Raw genomic sequence first — 18,590 nt, forward strand, 5'->3', positions numbered from 1 at the left:
GTGTTTCTCTGCAGAAACTCATTGGCCCAGTAAGTTATCTTTCAAAAACCATGAGGTCTTGTTGCAATAACTGGCATGACATGTTTTAAAAGACAGAAACAGAGTATAAGAAAAAAAGGGTATAATAAAAAAACCCTCATATAATCCTCATTGAGATATCTAAGCACCCTGGGAGTAAACACTGCAACACTGCCAGTTGTAGAAATATTTATGCCATGTAAGCTTACATTATATGTCAGTTGGAAGTGTCATGACCATAAAATGTGGCTAAGGAAGGAACCAGGAATGCTAAATGGATCCCTATGTACCAGAGTTGAAATTATCTGCTTGCTAAAACAGTAAAATTCTACAGCTCACTGAAGGTCTGCTCTGCCCTTGGTAGAAGGGTGATATTCTTAAAGACTGAACAGCCCTTAGTTCTTCTGAGTGAAATCCCTATTTTTGATCCATCAGCTGAGAAAGTTTACTGCTTTCCATGAGGCCATGGGAATTAAAAATGCAGGTGTTAATATTCCACTTAGGTTACTTTGTCCCCCATAAGTCCCATTGTCATTATTTCAGCTCAGATGTGGTAGAATAATGAATACCTGGATTTATGGTGATTTATGAAAGACACAACATGACATATTGCAGAGGCCCCTGGAAGGGGCCAGCCTGCAGCTGCTGCACTTAATTAACAGGATGCTTAATGCAAACAGCACTTTTGGGATCCCCTTGTCAGTCTGGAGTTCTGTACACACTGTTCCTCATGGTGTATGTTGACGTATAAAACTGCATTCCAGATGTCTTTGCTGATCCATGCCTAAACATGATTGCTATCCTGTGGCTCAAATCAAAGGGAGGAATTTGCCTTAGAGATCGTTTTATGACCTTGCCTTGATTATTCCAGGAAAGAACATGTAGAACTTCTTGTAGCACCTTACAAGAACCATATTTGTCCAAATAATATGAAGTCAGCATGTGTAGCTAAAATGTGTATGCTGGGATCCATGCAACTCAGTGGAAAATCTCTCTTTCCTCCTGTCTGATTTTTAACAGTTTGAATGGCAAGATTAAAACATTTTGGAACTTTTTTTTTCATCTCCACTTGCATATTTCTCACTGAAAGTGCCAGCTCATTTGTGGAAGGTGCTAAGTCAGCCTGAACAGTTACATACAGATGCATGTGCTAAATGGGGAAGTAGATTATTTTCAAAGGATCTTTAGGGAATTTCCTTCCCCTGACACCCATGGAAATCAGTTTTGACTGGTTTGCTTGATTGACATCAACAACTTGGAAGGCTGGAGTGCAAAGCAGTTTGGGACATGCCACTGCCCAAAAGGGATGCCAAACCCTCTGAGGTGCCAAGTGCTTCTATGAAATGCTGAAGTCATCTTGCTTCACTTGGCTTGCCAGCTGTTCATCCTGGGCTGAAAGGATGTTCCAAAGTGGCTTTCTGCTCCTTCACCTACTGGGGGAGCCTGGATGATGGAGGTAGATGAGGTGTTTCACCAGACAGCTGACATGGCAATGAGGATGGAACTATGAAGGGCTGGGTTCAGCACTGACACCCTCCAACACTCCCAGCTTTGAGAGTCAAAGATACAATGCTTTGATCCCAAATCCTTTGAAATTCTTGGGAGGCTTGCCATCAGATTCACAGGGCTTTGGATTAAACCCTATGAGATGTGCACAGCCCTGCTCAAAGGCTTTTGCATTAATTGTGTCCATGCAAACCATACCCGTGGGTTGTTTCTTCCTGTGTGTTTTGGGTTTGATTCTTGCATTCCTCTGAGGGAAAAGTACTGCAGGATTTGAGAGATGCAACAGAAATGAGAAGCAGAGGGAACTCTTCCTTCCCAGCCTCCCTCATCTTTCCAAAGCTCCTTTGATGTTTCCCCCAAAAGTCAAAAGTTTCCAGGCTCTCCACTTTTTGGTTTCTAGCTGCTGAGAAGCTAAGGATGTGCTTTGGACATTTCTCCTGGGTCACACAAAGCAGCAATGTCAGCCCTTGCTATCCATTTGGAAAGTTTCCTGTTTTCAGCCCTTTCCTCCTTGGAGTAACTGAGGAGGAAAAAAAAGCCTGGCTGGAGGGATGAATGCTGAAAATCACGGCTCTGGAAAGGGATCATTTACACAAACCCTCGTTGCTTTGTGTGTAGCTTTGTTCTGACAGCCTGGGCAGCCAATTGCAGACCACTGTCAGCTCACTTGAGGCTGTGGCTTGAGGAGGGCACCACCACGTCTGCTTTGTGCATGTCCTCATCGTTTCATGCCTGAGAGCACCATGGCAGGCAATTTTCAACCTCCATTTTTTACAATTGGTCCTTAATTATACTATTTCGAGCACGACTCCATGAGAGACATTTGCAAAGGTTCAGCAAGGCAGGCAGATCTTTCAGGATCTGGGGGCAGAGGGGCAGCTGAGTCACAAATGGCACCCCCAGCTCCAAGTCACCCCTCGGGGCAGCCCAGTCTCATGGCACTCACCCCTAGTGAGAAACCTGACAGCATCCAGCCTTTGGGAGCACGGCTATCCATGGCCAGCTGGTGTCTGGCCAAGGAGGACTGTAGCCAAAGTTTTGTTCTTTGTTGAAATCCAAAGTAAACAGCCTTCATGCAGAGGAGCCCTGATGGGCTGGGGGCTGCTCTTCTCTGTCCAGGCAGGGCAAGGCAGTGCTTGCTACTGCTTTCCCTGGCAGGTGTGAGATCCAGTGGGAGCAGGCAGTGCACTGGGTGTGGCAGTAAGCCTGGGAAGTGATGGACCTGCCTCCTTGAATCATGAACCCATCTCAGGAGCCCTTAGGTGGGTGAGTGATCTAAGGATACCCCAAGTCCAACGTAACACAATGATTCATAGTGCTCCAGCATAACTTGGAAGCAACACAGAGTTTCCTTTCTCACATCAATGGCATGAAATCAGGGAGGTGATGGTGTGAGAGGATTTGTCTAAAAGATGGTATTAAGGTTAGGCATCATGATAATCATGTATAATGCTGTTATCACAATCATGTTGGTCTTGTTAATATCTACCTTTAAAAAAAAATATTTACTGTATTAAATATCATGATGCTTTGGTCCCAATGCCACACAACAAGGTTTTTTTTCTCCCTGACTATCTTTCTTCAAACTGAGCCAGGGCACTGGAAAGCTAATTGTGCCCTTTCTGTCTCCTGTGCCATCATCAATAATAAAGTTTCAGAAGTTACAAGCCAGGGAACCTGTTTGTTAAAGACATGGCCACCTGAACATAATCCAGCTTATCCATGACTGGGCCAGCTGTGCCAAGAAAAAACGTAACTTGTTTTTGTTAGATAAGGAAAAAGATTTAGGATGCAAAGACCCAAAATCCAGGTATGTTGAGTAGGTGGAGACTATTGTGTCATTGCTGTCAGGAACCTAATACTTCTCACACCAAATCACCACCATTCAGGTGGTTCCTCTGCAGATGGAAGGAGCATCACCTGCTTATTTTATCTCATGTGCCCTCGGCGTGCTAAGATTTCTCCTTCCTGCTTTCCATTTTTCCTTTGACATGTACGTGTATTTTAATATTCAAGTATGTAAAAAAATCACAGTTTTTGCAAGTCTCCAACTCTTTGGTGTTTTAGAAAAGGAAAACAGTCAGATTTACTATTAGTCCTCTGCTAGAACCTAAAAAAAATAATTTAGACCTTTTTAAAGGCATTGAGAGTAACAGCATTCCAGGTAAACAAGAGGTCCTGAACCTTGCTGAGCTGTTGGCACAGAACTGATGCAGAGTGCTTTGAAGGCTAACATGATGTTCATGTGTTACTTGCAGTTATTGAAGTGAACAAGAAGGATATAGTCTTCCTGATAGATGGCTCAACTGCTTTGGGGGCCGCCCCCTTTAATGCAATTCGTGATTTCGTTGCCAAAATTGTCCAAAGGCTGGAGGTTGGACCCGACCTGATCCAAGTGGCGGTGGCACAGTATGCAGACACTGTGAAGCCAGAGTTTTATTTTAACACCTACCAGACCAGGAAGGATGTGATGGCCAATGTGAGGAAGATGAAGCTCATGGGTGGCACGACACTCAACACTGGCTCGGCACTGGACTTTGTGAGGACCAACTTCTTCACCAGTGCTGCTGGGTGCAGGATGGAGGAAGGGGTGCTCCCCATGCTGGTGCTCATCACTGGGGGTAAGTCCAGGGATGCTGTTGACCAAGCTGCAGCAGAGATGAAGAGGAACAGGATAGTGACCCTTGCTGTTGGGTCGAGAAACGCTGACCTGGCAGAGCTTCAAGAAATTGCTCATGAACAAGATTTTGTGTTCAACCCGAACGACTTCCGCCTCCAGTTCATGCAAGCCATCCTTCCTGAAGTGCTGTCACCTATCCGGACACTCTCTGGAGGACTGATCGTCCCAGAGCAACCCTCAGGTAATTAAAGGCCTTTTGCTAATTAAGGAGGTGTGGTTTATAAGTTTGCCAATTCTTATTCTATGACATGTACAGACAATGGGGAAAACCATACCTAATGCATGTTCCAGCATGGTTAAATGTGAGTGCATGAATTAGGTCAGTGAACTTGGTAGCGCGGTTGTTGTTACAGATTTATGGTTCCTTCCTGGAGATTTTTGTCCTGTTCTCATTTTGTCACCAACATTTAAAGGCCTGGATGATGTAGATGATGTGCTTTACTAGTTAGGTACCCAAATTGTTCAGTGGAGGGTTTTTCTCTTCCTAGGGTCTGTGTAGCCTATGAATGGGACACCTGTGAGTCTTAAAGTCTCTTCCTCAGTTTGGGAATCATCCAGAGTGGGTGTTTGCTCAGGAAAGGAGAGGTTTCTTTGGAGTGTAAAGAACATAAGCCAGTTTGTTTGTGGAGATGCTTGGAGCTGACATTGCTGGACTGAAACTCACCCTTTAGGAACATATTTAGTTTCTTATTATTTACTCAGCTCGAACCCAAGAGGCATGCAAGGATATTTCAGTGTTGATTTTCATTTAATCTGTTTGGAAGATGATCCAAAGCCAGTGGACTCTTTTTAGTTGTCCTTACCATTGACATCAGTAGACTTTGGAAGAAACCAACTGATAGGGTCGTGGCTTTTGAGGAAGTTCCCCCTGCATTTCAAGAGAAGTTCTAGGTACACAGAGATTTTATATCAAATTTCTCAGGATTTCTTCAATATAGAGATGTTTGAGGTGAAATCCATGTTGCACTAGATCATATTTGAACCTTGTATTTCTGTCTCATGGCATATGAGCATTAGAAAACCAGGATTTCTTCCAGCTCCCAGTAAGATCAATAGTGAGGTTCCCACTGGCTTAAGTAGCTGTTGAATTGTGTCCATCTTTTTTCTAGTTTCTCACGTAATTTAAAATTATAAACCGCAGTGGAAAAGAAACGGAATGTTTGGAAAGAATCCTGAAAGAATTAAAGCATGTGTCTGATTTACATGAAAAGAAGATATTTTGAAATCAGTTTGCCAATACTTGTCCTTAATGAAGATGAATATCACAGGACCTATAATTTAATAAGCTTTGTTTCAGAGTGTGTTTCCAGCTAATACAGTTTTGCATGGCTATACACCAAAGCTGATGTGCTTATTTTTCAATGTAAATTAAAAATGTTCCTTTGTTTTCTCATTCTTTAAAGGTCATTCATGCAGCTTCTCTATTTTACCAGTCCTTTTTTTGTGCTCACAGCTATTCACACACATAATAAGCAAGGGATCATATCCTGCCCCTACAAATTATTATTGGTAGCAACAAAACTGATTTGGATACTGGGCAGTTGCATTTTAACTGGCTATTGTCTCACCCTGGGCCTTGAATGGCACTTTTCTGGGAAAAATTTAAAATACAGAAAGCCAAGACAATCTGTAAAATCTGAGAGCAATCCCTCTATTCTGAAGAATTTATTTCCTTTTTGTTCTGAATATCTCAGTATTTATATCTTTTATATATAGGACAGCAAACTTACAGGGACAAGGCAGGCTAGAGAATGAATGAATCTAGCCAGAAATGCTTTAAACAGAAATATAATTAACAATGGGCATAAATAAATCCTTGAATAACTCATTTGGAGGAAGGCATCTAGGGGGATATCTTGGATGACATCAGTTCTCCGAGATTTTATTTAAAATCTTGGCATTTTGGTCTGTGATCTGGACTTGTTTAGAGCAAAAAAACACCACAGGATGATGACCCTGTGGTGTCTTTTGGGTGTAGTCCTGGAGCTCAGATGCTTGGAGACAGCTCAGGAAGGATTTAACCTTAAAAAAGGGAACTAAGAGCTGCCAAAAGTGGGAAATTTGTCCCCCTTCAACTGCCCAAAGAAATGGACGTCTGTAACAACAGACAGTAAAGTGCAGAGCTCAAAAAGTCAGGTATCTTCAGGACGCTGTTGAGCCTGACATTTAAAAGAGTTGCTGATCCTTCCCTGCCCAATTCAGTCATTTCCAGCAAGGTCCCTGTTACTTCTGTGCTGATCACACCAATCACACCCTTGCTCCTCTCTCTCTCTCTGTCTCTCCACCCTAACACAGTCCACATGCATGTACGGCGTACGCTGCATGCACACATGATAAAAAAAATTTTCCGTTTTTCGTTTTGTGCGATGTCTCATGTTGTTTTCTGTGCTCTACTGCAGTTCAAGTAACCAAAAGGGATATCATCTTTCTTTTGGATGGATCACTCAACGTCGGAAATGCCAACTTCCCCTTTGTGCGGGACTTTGTGGCCACCCTAGTTAACTACCTTGATGTCGGCAGCGACAAAACGCGAGTGGGCTTAGTGCAATTTAGCGACACCCCCCAAACCGAGTTCTCCCTGTACTCCTACCAGACCAAATCTGACATAATCCAGCGCCTGGGGCAGCTGAGGCCCAAGGGGGGCTCGGTGCTCAACACCGGCTCCGCGCTGAACTTTGTGCTCTCGAGTCACTTCACGGAGGCCGGGGGGAGCAGGATAAATGAACAAGTGCCCCAGGTGCTGGTCCTGGTGGCAGCAGGGAGCTCTGCTGATCCCTTCCTCCAAGTTTCCAATGAATTAGCTCGGGCCGGAGTGCTGACCTTTGCTGTCGGCGTTAGGAATGCGGATAAGGCAGAACTTGGACAGATTGCCTTTAATCCAAGAATGGTGTATTTTGTGGATGATTTCAGTGCCCTGGCAGCTTTACCCCAGGAGTTAAATAAGCCCATAACAACATATGTTAGTGGAGGTGTGGAAGAGGTTCCACTCGCCCCAACAGGTAATGCCTACCTTCCTGCATGCTGACTGCATGAAGTTGATCTTGTTTAAGTGAATTTCTTGTTTCCACTGTACGCCTTGACACGTGTCCAAGCCCTCAGTCATCAAAGTGGTTGTGGCTGTGCTTAACTTGATGACCTTTAAGGTCCCTTCCAAACCAAACCATTCTTAGATTCTATGAATACATGGCTTGACACTGGCAGCTCTTAATTTTGTTCAATCCATTGCTACCGCACCTTGAAAACACAGTTTTAAGTCTTTTGGTAGGTCAGGACCAAAGGAGGACCTGAGTGAGTCTGTGCCCACCGGTCACTGGCTCTGATGTTCCCTTGCTGTTCCCATAATAGGGCCACAACCTGTAAATGCATCATGTGCAGTAAATCAGGCAATGGGAGCATGAGATTTTGACCACAAGAAGTGGAGAGGAAAGGTTAAAATCATGCCAAAGAGCACACAGGAGCAGAGGTCTAGCCAGGAACAGGTGGACAAATCCATCCTCAGAACCACTTGGTCAAAGTGATTTCATCAGGCTGTCACAGAAGCTGGATTTGACTCCAGAAATTCAGAGTTATCCTCCAATATTAAACCCAAAGGTTTTTGGCAAGTTTAACCCTTTTTAAACAGGTATTTTCTCACAAATTCCATTATTGAGGCTATGTGCCCAGGAAGATATAGGAACAACTGGGATGGGTCAGTATGGAAAGGAGACTATTAAGATTAATATGAAGGTACTAGAGGCTTGGGTTTGCCTTGGGGATTCAATGAGATCAAAAGGACATCAAATTGAAACAGGTGAAAGGCTTTTATGGATTTAGATGCTCCTTGAGATGCAAGTGGGAGAAGATCCAGAAAATGCTTTGTGTACATGTGCATGAACTGTCTATTTGTTGTCTACTGAGCCTTTAAATAGGAAAAAACCCTCAACCAACTCTCCACTGCTGCTTTACTTCATGTCTGTATTGTCAACATATTGCTAGACTTAAATCTTCACTGAACCAGTCAATTCATGATGTGATGTGATGTGATACAATATGTGATATTTCCGTCTGGTGCCCGAACTTATTGAGTCTTAGGATAGACATGTCCTTGCTTTCCCTTCTTCCTCAGATGTTGTATAGTTCTGCAGACTTTGAATACTTTGGTAAATGAGAATATTGAAAGATTGAAACCCAGCTAACTTGCAGACAATTTTCTAGGATGGCACATGAGAAGAAAAATGCTTTCATTTCTTTTTTTCCCCCCCTCTTTTCATTTGTGAATTTATTCCAGAAAGCAAGAAGGATGTTTTATTCCTGATTGATGGCTCAGCCAACCTCTTGGGCAGCTTTCCTGCCGTCCGGGACTTTGTACACAAAGTCATTTCTGACCTGAACGTGGGTTCTGACGCCACACGAGTCGCCGTAGCTCAGTTCAGCGACACCATCCAAATTGAATTTGACTTTGCCGAGTACTCATCGAAGCAAGACATGCTTGTCAAAGTGAAAAGGATGAAGATTAAAACTGGGAAGCAGCTGAACATTGGAGCTGCACTTGATGAGGCTATAAGGAGGCTGTTTGTGAAGGAAGCTGGAAGCAGGATCGAAGAAGGGGTTCCTCAGTTTTTGGTCCTCCTTGTTGCTGGGAGATCGACTGATGATGTGGAGGAGCCATCAGATGTCCTGAAGCATGCTGGAGTGGTAACTTTTGGTATCAAAGCCAAAAATGCTGACCCTGTAGAGCTGGAAAGGATTGTTTACGCCCCTCAATTCCTTCTGAATGCCGAATCCCTCCAGCGGATTTCAGAGCTTCAGCCAAACATAGTCAACCTGCTGAGAACAGTCCAGCTTCAGCCAACAGGTACAGGGAGCCTCGGGGTTTCCAAGAGGCTGAAAGACATGACTTACATGCCCTGCTCAATTGATAACTGGAGCATCTGGGTCTGGTGGTGTTAAAAATGATTGTGTAGAAACTGCTGTTGTACTTGGAGTTTCCTCTGCTCACACTCTGATCCCGCAAAGCATTAAGTGCCAAACCATATTTTGATGATAAGTGGGGAAAACGTCTTTATTCAGCTGCAAGAGCTGCAGCTGGTGCTGTTTCCAGTGTGTAGAACATGGGACAAACCTGAAATAACAGGACGTTGTTGCCTCAGAGATGTTGCATTAATTGATGTGTAATCTGGGCAAGGGCTAAAAGAAGCAAATATTGGCTTGTTTCAATTTCTCTTTCCATCTTCCCTTTTCTGGAGGAGTGGATTCCAGCACACTGGATTCACTCTTGCTCTGCTATCTCTTCCAAGATATGATGGCAGTTTCTACATTTTCTACATACACACCAATAAATCAGATGCTCTTGACTCAGTTACCATGTGAGCTCAGTAGATGAGATGGATTAATTGAAGAATAATTTTTATAAGGTCTTCAAAATAATTACACAGCCACAACAACAAATTCACACCACAGTGCTGGAGATCATGAATGTCCAGCTGTTTGATTTCCTGAGGCAGCCCTAATTGGAGCATTGGCTCGTCTCCCAACAGGAGGTGGAAACAAGGAAAAGTGTAATAACATCCATCTCTTCTCTCCCTAAAGGGGCAGATGGACTTAGAATCATAGAAACATAAAAAAGAACTAGGGCTGGAAGGAATCTCAGGGTGCCATCTGCTACATGCCCTTGTCACCAGCAGGATCTTTTTGCCCAGAACTAGATGACATTGATCTAATCTGTTCTGGGAACCCTTTGGGGGAGACTTCCCAGATTCCATAGCCAGTCTGTGCTCTTGCTTTTATCAGACAGCACTTTCCCTTCACGTCACACTTCTGTCTCCCTAGTCATAGCTGAAGTCTTCTACACCTCCAGCCTGAGGAGGACACAGATGTCAGCTTGCTCCCAAATTTTGTCTGGCAGCCTTTTCATCTACTTTAGGCCTGACATGTAGGTCTTGTCCTGGTCCTCGTGTACCAGCTGTGTACCCAGCTCATCTATCCTTCCTTGCAGGTGTTGTATGTTTTCTTCTACGTTTTCACTCTTGCCTCCCCAACATCAGCCTGCTCCAAATGACCAGAGCATGACAATGGCATCCCCTGGTCATCTCTTACCCCATCCTTTCCATGAGGATTCATAACCCTTCCCATATTTGTGCAGCTTCTGTCTCAACCAAGACTTGTGCAACCAGTGCTCATGAGTTCCCTCCTCCCTTTTAAAACCATTTCTGTCTTGTCCAGACCATTTGGAATTCCTTTGACCACCAAGGACTATTAATAATTGTGCTATGTGCTCAGGGACAGCAGCATCCACCCGGTTTTCCTAGTATTCTTGGCTAAAAGACATCCATTCCAAAGGAACAACCATACTTTTTTTCTCCTTTATCTTTTTGGATCTTCTTATTTTATCTTATCTTTATCTTCTTTTTCTTCTTTATCTGCTACTCGGGGATTTTTAATAGGACTTTTCCATTGTTCTTGAACTTTAGAGGAAGTATATGAAACTGGGATATACCAGGCAATGTGTGCTCCCTCTTCCCACCTATATTAATATTCCTCTCCTATGCAGGTTTCCAGCAATCCTCTTAAAAAATAAATTTGATCTAAGTCTGCATTAAGAGTTCAACTGCCCTTGTTAACTCTTTATATGGCTAAGCATTCATAAGTAGATAATTAATATTTTCTTCATGCCCCTGCTTGTCCCACTCGACCTTGCTCTAAGCAAGCCAACAGTATTTTTTGGGATGTCATCCAGCAGTTGTTGAGTTTGAGAGGCAGTGATGTTTTCTGCTTGGCCAAGCCAAAGCTTTGCAATTCTGTTGGTCAATAGCATAACAGGTCAAAGTTCTCTGATCTCTGACACTTCATGGTTTTGATTTTGAGATTTTTTTTTGTTTCTTTGTGGTTTTTGTTTGATTTTTTTTTTTTGAGAAGAATAGTTTGGTCACAATTAGCATGTTTTTTCCTGCCTGAAGATAGTAAAGAAAAAAACCAGAGATCAGTTTCTAGCATTTTAGAAGAACATTTCAGCATTTTCAGCTGGATGTCCTCTCCAGCAATTTCCTAATTTCTTTTCAGAAGTATTTCTTTCTAAATTCAGGAAAGCTTTTCTCTCCCTCTCTTCACCATCTCCCTGTGAGCACTCCCTGTATGCCATTTCATCCAGAAACTCATTGTCTCTTGGGAACAAAAGATCCCAGGCTCCTGTTGCATACTGCAAAGCCACGTGCCACCTTCCCATGCCCCTTGGGAGCTGTTGGCTTCTCCCAGCCTCAGGTAGGAGATGGCACCCAGAAGTGCCTTGGCACCCTATTTCCAGTGGGTCTATGATTCTATGACTCGGTGGGTAAGGCATGGAATGCACTGCACTCCAGTTTCCAACAGCTTCCACCCATCTGCCTCCTCACCGGGGATTGCATCCAGTGGCAAAGGAACCGAACCACATTTCCTGACACCTCGCCTTCCCCTGCCCGAGCTTTGTTCTCCTTCGGTTCAATGTACGAGGAGAATATTAACCACTGCAAAAGAGAATCTCACTTCTCCCCCCCCTTCCCCTTACTTGTCTCAAACAGTAGTTGAGAGAGGTGAGAAGAAGGATGTGGTGTTTCTGATCGATGGCTCGGATGGTGTCAGAAGAGGTTTCCCCCTCCTGAAGACGTTTGTCCAAAGAGTTGTGGAGAGCCTGGACATTGGCCGCGACAAGGTGCGCGTGGCTGTGGCACAGTACAGCAACACCATACAGCCCGAATTCCTGCTGGACACCCACGAGGACAAAGCAGATCTCATCAGTGCCATCCAGCAGCTGAAGCTCATGGGAGGGTCTCCTCTGAACACGGGGGCAGCCCTCGACTATCTCATCAAGAACGTGTTCACGGTGTCAAGCGGCAGCAGGATAGCGGAGGGCGTCCCGCAGTTCCTGATCCTGCTGACTGCTGACCGGTCCCAGGATGATGTCAGGAGGCCCTCAGTGGTCCTGAAGACGAGTGGCACAGTGCCCTTTGGCATTGGGATCGGAAATGCCGACCTCACAGAGTTGCAGACCATTTCCTTCCTCCCAGATTTTGCTATCTCTGTGCCCGACTTCAGCCAGCTGGACTCAGTGCAGCAGGTCGTCTCCAACAGAGTCATCCGGCTGACCAAGCAAGAGATAGAATCTCTTGCCCCTGACCTGGTTTTCACATCACCCAGCCCAGGTGAGAAGATGTTTGTGTCTGCACCGAGAGCCAGTGGTAAAATATGATGTTTAGTAACATCATGGCTGCAACACAAACTGAGAAAAGCAAAGATGGTCATGGCTAAGACTCCAAGTCTGTCGTGGCCTCCCTGTTGGTGCACTCAGGGTTGGCAGGAGCTCTGCAGTTAAACTGAGCCACCTTTAAGCCCAGCCCCTCAAAGTGGTCCATGCTCTATCCACATGGAAGACCCACAAAGTGAATGTTATCGCCTTAATCTTAAGTGGATGGATTTTAAGTCCATGCTGCTCCTTCTGGAATGGAAATTGTGTCATTTAGATGCTACAGGGGCACCTTTAGACCACTATAAATCAAGGTCAGCTTTCTGCTAAATGTAAGGCATGATGATTTTTCCTACTTTTGCCTCCCTCATTTACTGGGGAAAGGGAAATTAGAGGCAGGCATCAGTAGAAGGATCAGATCTTACATTTCTGGTCTCCCTTGGAATGAAATCCAGCCAGCATATGCCTGGGATGAAGAGTATCCAGCCTGGAGAAGTGCCTTAGAAATTCACTGTCCTACTCTGTTCATTTACTTCTAAGCCAGACCACTTTCCTCCATCCCCATTTATCAGTGTGATATTCTGCGATAATTCAGGCACTGAATTACCTGAATTAACCACTGCAGAAAACACCTCATTAGGAATCAAAAAATCATCCTGGAAAAGCAGAAGCTGAGAGAATAATAGGATAAAATCTTTCCTAGAGGGCAAAGCCAAAGAACGAGGGGTGGTTCTGAATGTAAAGCAGCCTGCCCTGAGTAAGGACTACCACCAGGCTACATATTGTCGGGTGGAGATCTCACAAGGAATTACTGTTCCAGGTGTCCCGTTGCTCCCTCTCACTTCCTTTGCTCTGGAATTTGCTGTTCTTTCACCCCCTGGGATGTGCCTAGCAGTCTGGTCATGTCTCTGGGTTGAACACAGAGCTTCCTGCTGGGGCTCCCAGGAGTTATCCCAGGCAGGGAAACAAGGAGTACCATCCCCATGGCCAGAGGCATGGGTCAGTGGTGTAGATGATGAGCTTATCTGCTCTCCATAAGCAATTCCTGGTGCTTCTTCCTGACCAGTGCCTTCTCTCCTGCAGCGGGCGTGAAGAGGGACATCGTGTTCCTGGTTGACGGCTCCCGCTACGCCGCCCAGGAGTTCTACCTCGTCCGCGACCTCATCGGGAGGATCGTGAACAACCTGGACGTGGGCATCGACACCACCAGGATCTCGGTGGTGCAGTTCAGCGAGCACCCCCACGTGGAGTTCCTGCTCAACACCCACTCCACCAAGGACGAGGTGCAGAACGCCGTGAGGCAGCTGCGGTCCAAAGGTGGCCAGCTGGTGAACGTGGGGGAGGCCCTGGAGTTTGTGGCCAAGACCATCTTCACCCGGCCCTCCGGGAGCCGCATAGAGGAGGGCGTCCCGCAGTTCCTGGTCATCCTCTCCTCCCGCAAGTCCGACGATGACTTTGAGTACCCGTCCCTCCAAGTCAAGCAAGTGGGGGTGGCACCTATGATGATAGCAAAGAACGTGGATACTGAAGAGATGATACAGATTTCCCTTAGTCCTGAGTATATATTCCAAGTCTCCAGCTTTCAGGAGCTGCCCAGCCTCGAGCAGAAGCTGCTGACTCCAATTGAAACCCTGACTGTGGACCAAATCAGGCGGCTGCTGGGAGATGTGCAGCCCCCCATAGGTAAGGCACTGGCTCTCTCTGGGCTGCTACTCAAACAAAAGACCTTCTCTTTAAGTCAAGGTTTTCCTTAGTTAAAACCAAAGTTGTAGAACATGTACAATTTTAGAAGGAAAGCTTTAGACAGATGGCAATTCTACCCAAATACCTAAATACATTATAACCTCTGATTTTCAAGTCAAGTGCTTTAAACATGGCACCTATTTGGGTCAATTTCAATTCAAATACACAATGTATACTATTTTCTATTCCCACTTAGCAGCTCTCTAGGAAACAAGCATAAATCAGGGCAGAATAAAGCTGGAAACATTGACAAATCCATAGAATAGTATTAATGAATGAAACAGATAAGGCTGTGAGTAATACATTCTTCAAATTCTAGGCAGACACACATTCCCACTGGCACATGGGCCCTTTTGGAGAGTCTCCCCGTAGCACCATGCCTAAAGTTGGCCAAAATATTCCACATGCTTCTACCTCACATGACAGCAGATCACACAAAAATCCTCCAGCAAAGCTTGAGCAAAGCCTTAGCACGACAATAATTTCCTCTCTTCTCGCTTCCCCACAGATGTTTCTGGAGATGAAAAGGACATAGTCTTCCTCATTGACAGCTCTGACAGCGTCCGGCCGGATGGGCTCGCTCATATTCGGGATTTCATCAGCAGGATTGTCCAGCAGCTGGAAGTGGGGCCGAACAAAGTGCGGATTGGGGTGGTGCAGTTCAGCAATGGTGTCTTCCCTGAGTTCTACTTGAAGACCCACAAGTCCAAAAATGCCGTCCTGGAAGCCATCCGCCGCTTGAGGCTTAGAGGTGGGTCTCCCCTGAATGCTGGCAAAGCTCTGGACTTCGTGGTGAAGAACTACTTCATCAAGTCTGCGGGGAGCAGGATAGAAGATGGAGTGCCCCAGCACCTGGTGGTCATCCTTGGAGACCGGTCCCAGGATGACGTGGACAGACCTGCCAGAGTGATCACTTCCACAAACATCAAACCTCTGGGTGTCGGAGCCAGGAATGTGGACAGGGACCAGCTGCAGGTCATTACCAATGATCCTGGGCGCGTGCTTGTGGTGCAGGACTTTACAGGACTCTCAACCTTAGAAAAGAGGGTGCAGAACATTCTAGATGAGCTCCCAATACCTACAACAGACTCACCTGGACCATCCCTACCTGGTAAGGCTGCTATTCCTCCTGGAGACTTTTCTGAACAGAGTATAGACGGTATTTGTAAAAAGTGAAAATGATTCTGTAATAACACCTTTTGATTCTCAAACCTTTAGTTTCATTGATTAAAAGAACTCTTTGAAGTTGTTGAGTTAGGAAAGAATATAATTAAATCTAAATTAATATTCTAAAAGGAGATGAAGCTGACTATCATGAAGTGTTATACAAAAAATTTCTTATATGGATGTAAAATCCTGCCAAGGGTTAAGGAAATTAAAATGGTAGAAAGGAGAGAGAAATTTCACTTGCAAAGTGCTACTTCACAAATCCCTGAGCTGCTTAAATGTTATAGATGCTCCAAACAATTACTAACAACTATGTTTTCTTTGTAATCTTTTCAGGAGGCAAAAAGCAGGCTGACATTGTGTTTTTGCTGGATGGCTCCATCAATCTGGGGAGGGATAACTTCCAAGAAGTCCTCCAGTTTGTCTACTCTGTGGTGGATGCCATTTACAGGGATGGCGACTCGATCCAGGTAGGACTGGCCCAGTACAACTCGGATGTCACTGATGAGTTTTTCCTCAAGGACCACTCCACCAAAGCTCAGATTTTAGATGCTATCAACAAAGTCATCTACAAAGGCGGGCGAGTGGCGAACACCGGCGCGGCCATCAAGCACATCCAGGAAAGGCACTTTGTGAAGGAGGCTGGCAGCAGGATTGACCAGAGGGTGCCCCAGATCGCCTTCATCGTCACGGGTGGGAAGTCTACGGATGATGGGCCCAGGGCCTCCTTGGAAATCACGCAGAAAGGCGTCAAGGTGTTTGCAGTTGGAGTGAGGAACATTGACCTGAAGGAAGTCAGCCTGTTGGCCAGTGAGAGCGCCATGAGTTTCAGAGCAGCCACAGCCCAGGAGCTGTCAGAGCTGAATGAGCAGGTCCTGGTCACGCTGGAAGCTGCCATGGAGGAAAGATTGTGCCCAGGAACAACAGATGTGACAAGAGGTAAGGACAATCCCTTCATGACGTTCTCAGGTCATTCTCAGGGGTGGCTTTTAATGTCCAGTGTGTTTTGATGGACTTGCCTGTCGACTGTTGTGCTTTTCTATGGCCTGAGGTGCAGGATGGGCTCATTTCTTCTCCAGGAGTCTGGTGGAGGCTTCAAACTTTTGGTACAAGAGCTGCCTGCCTATGGCCTTCAGCCTGTGAATGGCTGGAGTAACATCACCACAGAGGTACCACCGTGGTAGAACTCATTTCAGATGTGACAGCCAGGCACTAAGTCACTGGTGTCCTACCACCACATTTAGCCTTTGGTCTAAATCCCACTTTGGACTTTCTCACAGGGACATGATACCAGCATCATTGTGACAGACCAACTTGCTTCTTGCCAAAATGAAAAGTGATGCCCTTTGTTTCCCCTCCCTGTGCCTACTACAATATAATTGAAATTTTTGGCCATCCAGGCATGCATGGTATGCTGTAAATCACAGAATCATAGAATTCCGGTATAGTTTAAGTAGGAGGGCACCCCAAATACCATCTTGTTCCAACTTCCCTGCCATGAAACACCTTCCACTATCCCAGATTATTCCAACCTGGCCTTGAACACTTTCAGGGATGGGGCAGCCACAGCTTCTCTGGGCAACAACTGCCAGGGCCTGCCCACTCTGACATGGAAGAATTTCTTCCCAATATCCCATCTAACCCTGCCCTCTGACAGTGGGAAGCCATTTCCCCTGCTGTCACACCAGGATCTTGTCCAAAGCCTGTGTCCAGCTCTCTTGAAACTCCTTTGGACAATGGAGGGGAAAAACAGAATTTCCCTTGCCACATCATCCAGGATGCCCACCTGATCTCATACAGGTATATGAGGGAAAATCAGGGCACGAGTGGTTGTAGTTCAAGGTAAAATTGCCTTAACAAGCAATCCCATGATTTGGCTACTTCAGAAGCCGAGCAGGGGAATTGTGGTGAGTAAGTGAGCTGGTATTGCTGTCGGATCAGGCTCCCAGCAGCTGGTTTTACTTACTACATTACAGCCAGTCCTACTCCCAGCACAGCTGATTATGGCTCAACCCTCTGACTCTAAGCAGAGGCGTCTCCTAAATCTCTGGAGAAGAGGAAAGATAGGCACAACAGCCCTGAGCTGAGCAGCACTCCAGCTGAGAAGAAAAACTGAGTGCTGGGAAAAGCAAACCACTGGTGGTATTAACTTATCCCAAGTGTGGTTAAGACATTAACCAGGCTAATACCAAAAAGAATCCAGACATCTCCCTGTGATTCTCTGAGTGTCACTTCCAGCACAGGCAGGAGGTGCACACTGTACAAGTACTAACAGGTTTCCATGGGCTGGAGAGAGAGAGTAGCAGGCTTAGCTGCCTGATAAAAATGCAAATTTCTCTTGGACTTGGTTTAGGCAGCTCGTCCCAGTGCTAAAATTAAAAAAAGAAAATTAATAAAATGTAAGTTTTCCCAGGTTATCACTGCTATGGTGAAGGGAAACAGAAGGCACTTGTGCAGCAAATGGTGTCAGTTCTTGAGGCAGTGTCCTCATTAACTGCTAAAAGAGTAATTAGAAATTGAAATCTAATAACTGCATTGCTCCATGATGCTCTTCTCTCTTTCTTTCCCGCTCAGACTGTGACTTAGAGGTGATAATTGGATTTGATGTCAGTGATGTTAGGCCCGGTCAGAACATCTTCAGTTCCCAGCGAGGCCTGGAGTCGAGAGTGGAGTCCGTGCTGAACAGGATAACACAGATGCAGAAGATCAGCTGCACTGGCAACCAGGCACCCAATGTCAGGGTGGCCATCATGGCCCAGGCCCAGGGGGGACCCGTGGAGGGGCTGGACTTCTCTGAGTACCAGCCCGAGCTCTTGGAGAGGTTCCTGGACATGAGGACCCGCGGGCCCTACTACCTCAGGGCAGACACACTGAGGTCCTACCTGAGCAAATTCCGGTCCTCACCTGCTGGCAGCACCAAGGTGAGTCAGGGCCAAGACCTCTGGGGTGGTACTGGCCAGCAAAGCCAGCTTCTGGTGTCCTTTAGTTGGTAAAGAAACTCTAAATTCCTATCATATTTTTTAAAAAATTAATTTAATGAATTGAATTTATTAACCATAAATTTAGTCACTTAAACCCTACTTGTTTGCAGCACTCTCCCTGCATTGTCAAGGTCCTGACAATTGATGAGCATTCCCACAATCACTGCTTAGCTGCAAATTATTGCTCTCCAGATATTTCCTGTGTTGTGCTCTAGCAACACCTGCATGATGTACAGGAACAGGAAGGTACAGGAACCTGGCACAGGAATGCAGAGCTGCATGGCCTGGAAAAGGTGTAGAC

The 18,590-nt window shown here is 45.5% G+C and overlaps 1 protein-coding gene across 11 annotated transcripts in view; it reads left to right on the top strand.

Moving 5' to 3' along the window:
- Positions 1–18,590, top strand: part of COL6A3 (collagen type VI alpha 3 chain) — a 57,714-nt gene that overhangs the window by 14,991 nt on the left and 24,133 nt on the right. For 6 of the 11 annotated variants that reach the window (XM_018911828.3, XM_018911832.3, XM_009088196.4 and 3 more), the window contains 8 exons: positions 3,783–4,385; positions 6,604–7,203; positions 8,472–9,038; positions 11,737–12,357; positions 13,482–14,081; positions 14,650–15,252; positions 15,645–16,247; positions 17,883–18,229. In XM_018911828.3, the coding sequence (XP_018767373.3) occupies positions 3,783–4,385; positions 6,604–7,203; positions 8,472–9,038; positions 11,737–12,357; positions 13,482–14,081; positions 14,650–15,252; positions 15,645–16,247; positions 17,883–18,229 (4,544 nt within the window). The remainder of the gene's footprint in view (positions 1–3,782; positions 4,386–6,603; positions 7,204–8,471; positions 9,039–11,736; positions 12,358–13,481; positions 14,082–14,649; positions 15,253–15,644; positions 16,248–17,882; positions 18,230–18,590) is intronic. The other 5 variants (XM_018911833.3, XM_018911838.3, XM_018911841.3 and 2 more) reach the window with 3 other exon arrangements.

This window comes from Serinus canaria (assembly GCF_022539315.1).
Source record: "Serinus canaria isolate serCan28SL12 chromosome 7 unlocalized genomic scaffold, serCan2020 HiC_scaffold_29, whole genome shotgun sequence".
NCBI lineage: Eukaryota > Metazoa > Chordata > Aves > Passeriformes > Fringillidae > Serinus > Serinus canaria.